This window comes from Lottia gigantea (genome assembly GCF_000327385.1).
Source record: "Lottia gigantea unplaced genomic scaffold LOTGIsca_21, whole genome shotgun sequence".
NCBI classification, from domain to species: domain Eukaryota; kingdom Metazoa; phylum Mollusca; class Gastropoda; family Lottiidae; genus Lottia; species Lottia gigantea.
Genome location: NW_008708458.1, coordinates 2,511,960 through 2,524,778, shown reverse-complemented (window position 1 = coordinate 2,524,778; position 12,819 = coordinate 2,511,960). Strand labels below are relative to the sequence as shown.

The 12,819-nt window shown below is 31.6% G+C and overlaps 1 protein-coding gene across 1 annotated transcript; it reads left to right on the top strand.

Moving 5' to 3' along the window:
- Nucleotides 1–441: 441 nt before the first annotated feature.
- Nucleotides 442–11,396, top strand: LOTGIDRAFT_231741 (hypothetical protein; the record flags this gene model as incomplete). Its single annotated transcript, XM_009054217.1, has 11 exons — nt 442–468; nt 1,474–1,595; nt 1,983–2,133; nt 2,598–2,810; nt 8,033–8,186; nt 8,601–8,728; nt 9,116–9,300; nt 9,532–9,678; nt 10,256–10,373; nt 10,676–10,786; nt 11,173–11,396. The coding sequence occupies 11 exons, from the start codon at nt 442–444 to the stop codon at nt 11,323–11,325; spliced, it is 1,509 nt and encodes a 502-aa protein (XP_009052465.1). The 3' UTR covers nt 11,326–11,396.
- Between the last annotated feature and the right edge of the window lie 1,423 nt (nt 11,397–12,819).

Here is a 12,819-nt window from a genome sequence, read left to right as displayed (position 1 = left end):
AAAAGCATGACATCAACAAACGTTGACAAAAAATAATATGACATAAGCTTTAAGATTGTCACGATGGATTAAATCAATGGTGCTAATAAATGGCTATAATTCTGAGGTTGTTTTTGTTAGAAATATTGTTATAAATTATTGTAAACATTCACTACAGTACTATAATGATTCTGATTGGTTGCACTTGTTTTAAGAATCCAATCGGATTTCAAGAAGTAAACATCGTACTAGAATCTTAAAGGGACAGATGTGCCATTTTGGGGCGTTGAGTTTAGTCTTGAATATATGTCCTCAGAAGTACTAGAAATGTACGAAAATCACATAATTCCTTTAAAAATAATTCAAACTAGGAATTTTACTCACTATTTCTATATATCACAGATTATCTTAAATTGACGAGCCGTCCTTTTAAAATTGAAACACATATAATTCTGGATAGACATGGAGTTACAAGTACAAATTTTGTTGGTGAGCTGTTGACACTATTACTGATTAGCTCAGCTAAAAACTTCCAGTTTCTGAAACTAAAGTATGATTGGTCAAAAAAATGGCCTACCTGTCCCTTAAATATATGAACTTTCTGACATCCACCCATTCTTTCAAATCTTATTCAGAGGCAATATTACATCAGTGAATTATCAAGCCTACTCTCATATTACGAAAACAAAATTATCTTGGTTATTACCAACTTAACACTCTCAATTTCTTAAACTACACAGTTTGAGGCAAATGTTGATTTATTTGAAAAACTACTTTTTTTTTTATAAATAAATGATCAATCAGGGCCATACTTCCAGAAGCAAACTTTAAACTTAGAAACACACGATATACTTTTTCTAGTCACCTACTACCCTTAAAATATTTTCTTATAAATGATTAAGATTGATTGAGTCTAGTTCTATTTCAATCCATACAATTCCGTTCATCTTAAATCTCGTCAAAAAATGGCAAAATCAGGAGTAAAAGTTGTATAGTAGTGGATTCCTCCAAAGAGAAATACCATCAGGTGTTTCTAAAAGAGTGAGCATAACTATGTAAAATCAATGTCATTCTCAAGGTATCTTATAGGATGTAAATTAGCTACAGAAATAACATTTGAGACCATGGTTTTATGGCCAATGACAACTCTTGACTATTTTACTGTATTTAGTTTACTATGAAATGGTTGTAGTCATAAAAAACATATCACTAACTTATTGATTGATATGATATTTGATACTAACTATAACAATCAAATTTTGACAAAAAAATGATATGCTCTTCCACAGTAGTGATTACTGAGGTGGTTCAAAAGCAAAGCAGGGTATTCTAATCTTCTCTGGCAATCATGGATGCCAATCTTTGTCTAGGTTTGTCATAAAGGTTTCTCATAATATATCTAATGATATATTTTGTTTGATTGATACAAGAACTGTAGAAGGGACAGTTCAGTGTTAATATTTGGTAAATTATGTTCTTTTTCTTCTTTTTCAGGCTGAAATTGATAAATTGAAACTTCAACATGCAAGTCAGCTGACAGAAGCAGATGTAACATCAAAGGGGAAACTTGATGCTTTGAAGACAGAATTGGATGCTAAATGGGCAGAAACACTCAAGTAAGATTAAACAAAGTTATAGATGGTTATGCCTCAGAATATCCATTGATGTTGGAAATTTAAACTGGCCTCGTATGAGACGTTTTCGCAATGTTAGAATGGAACTAAATGATTGAGCTCTAGACTGGAGTGTTTCCATGTTAGCCCTGATATCTTCATCAAAGGGAAACCAAGGTTGAAAAACCAAAGATATCATCATGACCTTTTCTACTATCAAACCGAAACTATCAGATGAGGAAGAAAAGGTCTAATAGTTTAGATCAACTAGGTGCCATACATCTGGGACCAAAGAATTAGTTTCATTATATCGTGAAGTTTTGTAATACATAAACCAAATTATTTTGTCAAGAAAAAAATAACGAAAGCTTGCATGATGTTTTATTCTAGAAATGAAACCAATAAATTACGGAAGCAGATAGCAGAGCAATTAGAGAGCGAGAAACACTCAGCTGTTTTACAGTTAACTTTACAACATGAGAAACAAGTGGCAGAATTGACATCTGAATGGGAGGGCAAGGTCCATGCCTTGACAATACAGGTAGAGTTTGTTACAATGTCAATCAATTAAGAATCTCTGTCTTATTACCTTGACATCATTAGGCACTAGGTCTTGTATAAGTGAAGTTGGTTAATGCAGCCATTTGATTGGATTGTATCCTAGCTAATACAGCCAATCAGAGCTTTTGACAGAAAGACTCAAACAATATGATTGTGCTTGTAACTTCGCCATTTCCATAATGGCTAAATATTTAACTTTAGGAAGGGAGATAAACAATATTTTCTGTCTAGTGATGTCAAGTTAGAGAACAGATTTCTCTATTCATATGGAACACAGAAGGGTATTAAACTCCATTTTATGTGCCCAATCAAGATTTAAACCTTCATTTCATTAGTCCATTAATATTATAGTAGGGTGTAAAACTCCTTTTTCATCTATTGATTGAATAAAGAGTGGCATCAGATCAGAACAGTCATTTATATATTATTCATATGTCCTTTCAGATCACAGATTTACAGCGAAGTGCCAATAAAAACAGTTCGAAGTCCTCAGAGGAGCTGGAGAGACTGCGCCTACAGATGTCAGAATTAGAAAAGAAGTTACAGAAGGAAATGTCTGAAGCTGAAGAAGACTATGCCAGGAAGATCAGTGTTATGGAAGCAGCCCAAGAGAATCAACTCAAGTCACTGATAGAGAGGAAAGATCTGGAACTATCAGTGAGTTAAACATTTACCAAATAATCTGTGCGTGATGAATATCACTTCAGAATAGAGTGAATTCTATTTAAATATTTCCCTAATTCTAACTCTTTATATTTTACAAACACATCTCGCGCTGTGAACATATAATGTTGGCATCTGTGTCCGTTTTTCCATTTATTTTTTCCTCTTACACTCCCAAGAATCTACAGTTTTTAAGCAATTAACATTTACTTGGTATGTGGGCCTATCAGCAACGAATAAAGGCTAGATGGAAATAGGGAAAGGAATTCAAAACATTTTAATATGGGGTTAACCTCTGTAATTTCAAATCATGAAAATGTAATAACTAATTTATTCATATACAAATTTTCTAAAACTTTATGAAAATTTCTCATGTTTATAACTGCATCGTGACGTGTACAGTGTTTGTATTTTCATTATCTTTCTCAATTTCAATTCCACAAATTCCATTAAGATGATGGTGACAAATTATATTAATGTCTGTTATCGCTTAGAAATTTTAAATTGTTACAAATTGTGTATATATTAAGCAGATTGAATATTCAAATTAACGATAAGTGAGTCCATATGAATAATTATAGTAATCAAAAATTTAACATAAACCTTTATATCTGTGGTGTCTCAATATAAAATATACGGTTTTGTCTTGTCTTTGCAAGAGTGCAGAAATCTCTGCAAAACACATCTACTCTTTATCAGTGCTTCTAAACCATTATGATCCACTTCCCCTCATGAGGATAAATTTTTCCACCATTCACCCCTAAAACTGTACAACATCAAATACCTAAAAACATGACTGAAACATACTAGATAGGCACTGTTTCATATAATAGAGATCTCAAGGCTCTTCTGTCAGAATCTTATGCTTGATTTAGTTGAACAAGGGTCTTACATTTGGAAGTGGCTTGCTTATTTTCAGATGCAAATCTCCATTGCCAAATTCCCTCCTTTGAGTATTAATTTCCCCCGAACACCCTCTCATTCAAAATTTCACCCCGAAGAGTTTGAATTCAGCCGCGGAGGATCCTGGTAGTGAAGCACTGCTCTATTTAACGTCATGAAAATGCCTTTAAGGAAGTCCTTACACCTGCCTTCTTTCATTTCCTTCTTGAAGAAACCAAGACTGTGGCTTGTTTGTTTCATTGTCTACCTCATTTATTTTCTGGACTTGATATTTAGAGTTGAAAGTACATAAGTTTTTTTTTTTCTGATGATGACGGCAACATGACATGTCTGAGTAAAGTCACGGGAGAATTTTTAAATCCTATTGACCAAGAACTGTTGTATTTATGTTTGGAAATTAACAAACTTTGTACATTTCTTTAAAGTAATGCTAACTGCAATGATGTGATTAAATAAATTCTTTGTGAACTTGACAAAAACTCAATCCGTGCTGATTGATTTTATCTGGTCTATTTTCTAATTATTTGGAACTATTTGGAAAGAGTAATGATAAACGATGGAAACTTTAAAATAAAATTTGAAATGAAATATAAGAGTTTGGCAGTACATTGGTAACAGCTAATGAACTTTTCATAATGAGGTGTATCAATTATAAGTGAGTAAGTATTTCATAATGGAAAATGGTATCAGGTGTCTAAAGAGTAACCTAAGCAGCATACACTGTCTGGTTCAATACTTGCAATTACATAAAAACATGTTGGTTTAATGCCCATATTTCAAAAATAAATGTCTTATATTAAAACACAAACTAAATTTAGTTTTTCAAAGTTTTGCTCACTGACCAATGTTCATGTTGCTTTTATAACTGTCTAAATGTTTTTCCAAGGTTTTGTTTGATATTTGAAATTTCTGGCCTATTGTCCTTTAAGTAAACAGGCTAAGCATGATTTCATACTTGTCTGGCTCTCTCTGTCTGTCTGACCATTTCATCATAACTTGCGTGAGCTTAGATTAAATTGACGTCTTGAGAGTCCAAAAGGAGATCATGGATTCACATCTGAGTAGAATTTATTTCTATAAACCTACTTATTATGATATCTTTTCTCTCAAAGTATGGCCACATGAAACATTTGTCTTCAATTATTTTAAATTTATTTAAATGACAATATTTAAAAGGAATATGAAAAATTAAAAACTTTTCTTAATTGGTTGACCATTCTAATTTTTGTACACAATTCACCTATCATCAGTAAAGCTAATTGGAGGGGCGCTAACATAACAAGTAACGTAGGTCTCTAGCTAGTACCTCGCACATGTCAAAATCCCTGATAGATAGAAATCACCCAAAGGAAGACTGATACTTCCTTGTCAAAATTTACTTCCACTCGCAGGGACAGGTTTGCCATCTGTTTGACCAACCATACCTTATTCTCAGAAATGGGAATTTTTTTAGCAGAGCCAATCAGTAATAGTGATCACGGAGAGCCAATCAGTAATAGTGATCACGGAGAGCCAATCAGTAATAGTGATCACGGAGAGCCAATCAGTAATAGTGATCACGGAGAGCCAATCAGTAATAGTGATCACGGAGAGCCAATCAGTAATAGTGATCACGGAGAGCCAATCAGTAATAGTGATCACGGAGAGCCAATCAGTAATAGTGATCACGGCTCACCTTCAAAGTTTGAGCTCTTCTCACATATTTTGTGACATTTTTGCCAAAGTACAGAATAATGAAGAAACCATTGTTCCATTAAAATGAAGAAGTGTAAAACTAATTGATGATATATTTTATTATATTAGATATATTGTTTAGTTTAGTATGTAATACAGTTGTTAAAAGCATTGAAAACCTTAATATCTTTCTTCAATAACAACATATTCTGTGAATTCATGGGGAAATGTAAGAGATGTCACAAAATGTTTTCAATTAATGTTTGTACAGTTAGGTTTATTAAGCCTTGTAGTATTCTGGTCACGACATCTGTCACAGTTTATAATGCAGTGGATCATTATCAAACAAGTAGAATGCTGAAAAAAGGTTATAAATTAAATAATGGTTCCATTATAATAAGTAATGTAACAGGCAGTATTAGCCTTGAAGTACATGTTAACAGTGCTGGAGCATCAGAGACTCAATATTTCTAGTACATGTTAACAGTGCTGGAGCATCAGAGACTCAATATTTCTAGTACATGTTAACAGTGCTGGAGCATCAGAGACTCAATATTTCTAGTACATGTTAACAGTGCTGGAGCATCAGAGACACTGAGAGAATGTTTATGACTCAGTATTTCTTTAAAGCGATAGTTTAATGCTAGTTTGATGCTGTATATTATATAAAATGATGTGGATGATCTTCAGACAAACTGATCTATTTCTTCTGAAGACCGCACAGCGTGAAACTCTTGAGTAACAACATGTTTCAGGTCCAATTTAATATTTCTTTAAAGATCTACTATAGATGTATTGAGCACTATTTTAACAATGGTAATGTTTTGTTATTATGAAATAAATTATACTTGATAGCTAAAATCTATGGCACCTCTTCTTGCTTTAATAATGTCTGCAGTCAAGATAGTTTGATTTGATTGCAATGATTCAGTTTTAGATTGCAATGTTATCTATATGTAGATTCTTATTGTAAAAAATCTTGACAAAGATAAAATTCAGATTTTAAGAAATATAAAATTATCTGATTGGATGATAGAACTAAATTAAGAATTGATTTTTTGATTGACTAAAATTATTTTCAGTTATGTGATTGAGAACGAGGCCTCTGAGGCGCGTTTCTCAAAAAATCTTATGAAAGGAAATTTAAAACGTGGAACATTATGTGGGTAAAAATTATCATTAAGATTTTTTGTGTACCCTAAGTAAGATGGATAAAAGGATTATATTGTCTCTGTAATGATAATGGTATTGATATTAATTTTTAATTTTAAACATATTTTCTATTATGTGCTATGTGGATTTTATTGTATGTTTCCACAATTCATATGTCATCCTATTTCACCTAATGATGACAATGTACACTATAAAAACATGTGTACGAACATTCCAAGTAATGTGCCATGATTTTGTGTGAGGTCAGATGAAGATTTTGACACCAAATCAACATGACTTCAGTAAATACTAGAAATCAAACAATATAAAAACACTATTAGAACAGAATGTTTAGTTCTGGAAAGAAAATTGAATTTGATCATTGAGTTTGACCTTTCTATGTCCACAAAGATCATATTTCTCTCAAATCTGCTTTTTATTATTGTTAAAACATTTTATTGTCATTTTGTTTGACTTACCTCCCCTTGTGAAACATGGTGAAAGCTTTTAGTGACAGGAAACATCATGATATCTGATTTTAGTTCAAACATTTCTGCTGTAGGCCACACCACCCAGACACACATCATTATAACATAATGATATTAGAAAAATTACTGGCTGGGTGTGTACCTCTTGCTAGTATATCTTACTCAAATGTTTCTCTTGTGTCATTTTATATATAGCTTTGACATCCCTGAATCAAATCAAATATATATGGACAAAATTTTGAGATATTCTTTATTTTCGATCTTTAAATAAATTGTCACTGTTAAAATATTGTTCAATACATCAATTGTAGAGCGATATAGAAATACCACTGTTAAAATAGAGCTCAATACATCAATTGTAGAGCAATATAGAAATACCACTGTTAAAATAGTGCTCACTACATTATTTGTAGAGTGACATAGAAATACCACTGTTAAAATAGTGCTCACTACATCAATTGTAGAGAGATATAGAAATACCATTGTTAAAATAGTGCTCAATACATCAATTGTAGAGTGATATAGAAATACCACTGTTATAATAGTGCTCACTACATTAATTGTAGAGTGATATAGACATACCACTGTTAAAATAGTGCTCAATACATCAATTGTAGAGTGATATATAAATACCACTGTTAAAATAGTGTTCAATACATCAATTGTAGAGCGAAATAGAAATACCACTGTTAAAATAGTGTTCAATACATTAATTGTAGAGCGAAAAGAAAATATTATGATAACTTGTGATTATAAATGTAGGATCACAACAGAATTGGACAGTCTACATATTTATGATAATGATTCATGCTGTAACTTTGACTAAAATCAAATAACAATGTATTAAGCAACCATTTTCAGTAATTTTAAGAATTCTCCATACAGCTTGCTTACTACAAGTTTCACTGTAGCTAAATGTTTTAGAATTATTTCAACTACACCAAAATAAAAGATAATGACCAGAACTCTACAAGGGAAACAACTCTTGATATTTTGCAGGAGGTTGAAAAGAAAATTAAAAACAAGCATGTTGAAGATTTACAGATACAGTTGACAGCACATCGGGCTGCTGTTCAGAATATACAGGAACAGGCTGATAAATTACGTCATGACAGGGAGACAACTCTGATTAAACAACATCAACAAGAGCTGGGTAAGCATTTAGGCCTATATTAGATTGTGCTCTACCAGTTCTGGAAACTTAGTTTCAGCTGTCCATTGCACTTTTTTACTATGAAAAAATGAAATAACTAGCTAGTCAAAATAAAGACAATTTTGACTGGGGTTTACTACAATAGTCGGCAGACTGAGTTATCTATCTTTATTTTATTATAAGGGTACATACATAGTGTGTCTAATGCATTTTAAAAGTGGGGAAACTAAGCCACCTTTAACCTAAATGACCCTCTGCCTCTGTTGTGATATTGTTAATTTTTATATGAAGGGAAATAACTATACATGAGATCTAAACTTCACACACAGACTAGATCAGACCACAGTTAATTTTTACTTTTTATGCAATGGTTAATTAAATTAATAACCTACTTTATTTGTAAAAATATTTAAGATAAATTACGATTAGAGTTATCTGAGAAACTAGAGAAAGATTTTGAAGATGTTAAACGTAAACATGAGGCTGAGATTCGAGCCGCCAGAATCGAGTTAGAACGAGCCATAGAAATTTCTAAACAAAAGGTAAGTACACTATAATGACACGCCTATGTTTTATTTATCAACTATACCAAACCATGCTAACTAATTGTCTTAATAAGGCATATTGATTCAAGGTTTAGCTGTTTGCGATATTGTATGCAGTGCTAAAGAAAAGTACTCACACACAATAAAGTTACAACAAAGTATGAATTAGCAACAATAATACAACAGTGTAGCTTGGTGTAATGGTAATCATATGTTGAATCAATTAGTGACACAGCTATATAAGAATTACCTTAAAATAAGTATAAGAGTTTTATTATTGGCTGAAAAGCATGTATCATATCTACATTGACAACATGCAAAAGGCTTTATTATTCATTTTTTTAACTCCCAATACTGCAACATTATACAACCTTTTAATTTCAGGACCGAGATAACCATTCACGTATTGAAGAGTTACAAATGGAGATTACAAAACGAGAACGAACTATAATGAATCTGGAAGAAGAAACAAGAAACCTGAAGCGAGCCATCGAAGAACTGAAACGAGACATTAAGGAACGCGACAAGCAAATGAAACAAGTTCAGAATGAGGCTAAGAAACAAATCAAGTAGGTTTTTATTGCAATTTCATTAAAACTAAGCACCTTACCTTTCTATCACAAAAACCCATCATATCCTTTTAGCCATTTCTATTATTACAAAAACCACAAACATCTGATTGAAAATTTGTATGGAGCAATTAGATGCACTTTTATTTCGTAAAAAATATCACCTCAATACACATTGGTCTTAAATCTTTTCCCCTGAGAAATATAATAAATTTAAACTGTTTATTTTAGACAACTAGAAGATGAATTCCGAGTAGAGTATGAGAGAAATGTAGATAATCTACAGGCTGATCATCTACAACAGATCAACGAAATGGTGGGAGATTTTAATACGGCTCAGGAATTATTGAAAGATAAAATATCATCTATACAAATACAGTAAGTCTACTTCCAGAACTAGTTCTTCTAACAAAGTACCTAAACACAAAAATAAATGGAGATCTACACAAAGTAGCTGTAATTTCTACTGTTTTGACTTTGTGCATTAGACGCAATTTATAACATATAATTGTGTATTGTCTCTATGTTGGTCATAGCTGAAGTTCTTGCTGATATTTATCTGGTATTTGTTGTTCAGATTAGATTCAGAAATGGAAAGTGGGTTAAAAGAAAGGACTATAATTTTCTGATTATGACAGACAGCAAGGTTTATACAGTGAAGCCCTCTTTACCCTGTTGCCAATAATCTGAAAACCTCAACATCTGCACTCTTACTAGAAACAGAATGTGTATTATGTGATTATATTTTTTTAACAAACTAAATTGATTTTATTTTGATAGTAACTATATTATTTAAAATGTCTCCTTATTCATACATAATGATGTATTTTTGTGTACAATAGGCATTTCCTTAAAATATTTTATAAAGCGTATTGTATTGTATTTTGTTGTCTTTAATTAGAATCAAGTCTGTTTTTGATAAAATGTCCCAAATTCTATAATTTTTTTTTATCAGGTTAGAAGAAGCAGAAGACAGATATAGAAATCGTGAATCCAGACCAGAAGATTTAGAGTTAATAATGCAACTACGTGATGCCATACAGGAACGCGAGCTAAGGGTTAAAGAATTAATTGTAAGATTTTATTTATTTCATGTTTCGCTTGCAAAATTTTCATCTTAAAAATTCCAGACAAGGGTTGGCAAAAGCTTCCATCTGAGGTTAAAATTTAATTATCAAATAGTTATCACCTGTATTTATCTTCTATTTTGACTTATTTGGTCATCGGTAGGTTTTATTTATTGATTAACGTATATCTTATTGATCAGTATTGTAATATTATTTCTTCATTTACCAGATATACAAAATTGTTACTTTTTTTTTACCTATTATGAGAATATAAGGTCAATATTTTTTATTCACTTTGCCCATTTTAGGATGAAAAGAGATTTTTCCAGTTAGAATTGGTGAACAGGGAAACCAACTTTAATAAAATATTCAACACAACACCCAATATAGGGGTCATGAATCCTTTAAACCCAGTCAAGGTAAGGTATTAACTTACTGAGTTAATATATTATTCTACCAAATCCTGGTGAAAAATATGAACCTATTTCCAATTGTTGGAATGATTATAAATATTTTGCATGTTAACATTGTTTCTTCAATTTCTTCATGTTTTTATTCATTTCAAATATAAAAGCAGGACATAAAATTTGATTTACTTTCTCTCTTCATTTCATACCCTTGACAGTTGGAAAGAACAGGCTAACGTCGCTGTCCTGGCAAAATGTCTCTCATTGTACCCTGCATGGTGTTGCCCGTCTTCATTAGCCCACATGGTGCAGAAAAGAAGACCATATCATTTCAATCATTTCATTTTTTTTAAACGTAACTGTCAGAGAAAACTTCAGTATTGTTTTTTTTATTTCAGCCAAAGAATAAGAAGAATGAGAAACCATTGAAACATTCGAGTGCTCCAGCTTTATCACAGAGACTAGACCCTATACCTAATTCACCATTACATGATGGAAACCTTAACCCTTCTCGACCACTTCCACCCTTCAATAAAAAATTCATTAAATAATACTAACCTGTTAACCCTTCTTGTTCCAATCGTCAAAAAGTTTTAATTTTCTGATACCACTTTCCAATTTTAACCGTTTTGTTAGTGAAATAACAAGTTTTATTAACTATTTTCCTATTCTTTTTCTCAAAAGTGTTAACCCTTTTCCTCCCGTTTGTCAATAAGATAGTGACATAATTTTTGATATTTTTAACTTTGAAACGGGACCTAATGCTGTTGGGCTGGTTCCCATCGAGATGTGAATAAAATTCATATTTAAATTGATACAGTCATTTGATTGGCTTGAATAATAATCAGTTTAACTGATTGACCAATCAGATAACTGGAAGATATTTTAAAGGAATTTTACCTCTTAGAATGAACATAAAATTTAAATTTTCGAACTTGGTCAATTAAGAGTATATATTCAGCTGTCAGCTGTATATTATATAATAAACTGTGCTGTGTGTGATATTTCTTTATAACCATATTGTTTTATATTTTAATTAAGTTATAAAATTGTACAGCTTCTGTTTAAATTATAGCATTATTCCTTACAGCATTATTTTATTTTATTATGATTTTTAATGAGCTATATCATCAGCATTGTGGGTATTCTAAATATCCAGTAGAGCTTCTTGGATATTACTGTGTTTTATGCTTTGATTTTAAAGAGGTTTTTAACAATAATCCAGAACACCTGTAAGCAATCTGTTTAATTTGAACCAGATTTTTACCAAACCTTTCTAAAGGCTCTTTAAAGAGACAGGTTAGCTATTTTTGGGGAGTTGATCTGGGTAAATAGTCTTCAGAAGTACTAGAAATGTACAAAAAATTGCTTAATTCTTTCAAAAATATATCAAACTAAGGAATTCCACTTTCTATTTCCATATGTCTTTTCTATAATATAGAAATATATATATAATATGGTAGATAATTCTAGAAAGCTAAAATTTCAACTGTGAGCTGTGAACACTGATTAGCTTAGTTAAAAAATTCCCATTTCTGTGATTAAAGTATAATTGGTCAAACGAATTGCGAGCCTGTTTCTTTGATGCTAAATTGCCAGGAAGACTTAACGAGATAATGCTCCAGTATAGGAACTGTTAGAGTGGCCCTATGAAGCAGGGCTTGACTACCATTCTAGAATACTTATGTCGCATTGTGACTGGTCAGCTTCTCAGCATCTTCCAAGGAGAATCTCCAAATATTGTTTTCTTGATATACAATCTATGTATATTAATAAGGTTGTGAATTGTCCGTCCAGCATTCCATTCTCACTGATAAATTAATAATAGTATTTTGTTTATTAGTGATATATTATGTAGTTTGTTATTTATTTATTAAAATATACTGTCAATTTTCACAATCTTCTCTGTTTTATTGGCTGGAAAATGCCTAAGATAGCAAAAGTATATGGTCGGGTGCATAGTCTTGCACACTTACTGACTTTAATGTGTATCGTTGTGAATATTAAACACAAGTTTGCATAATGCGCAGATCAACGAGTACATA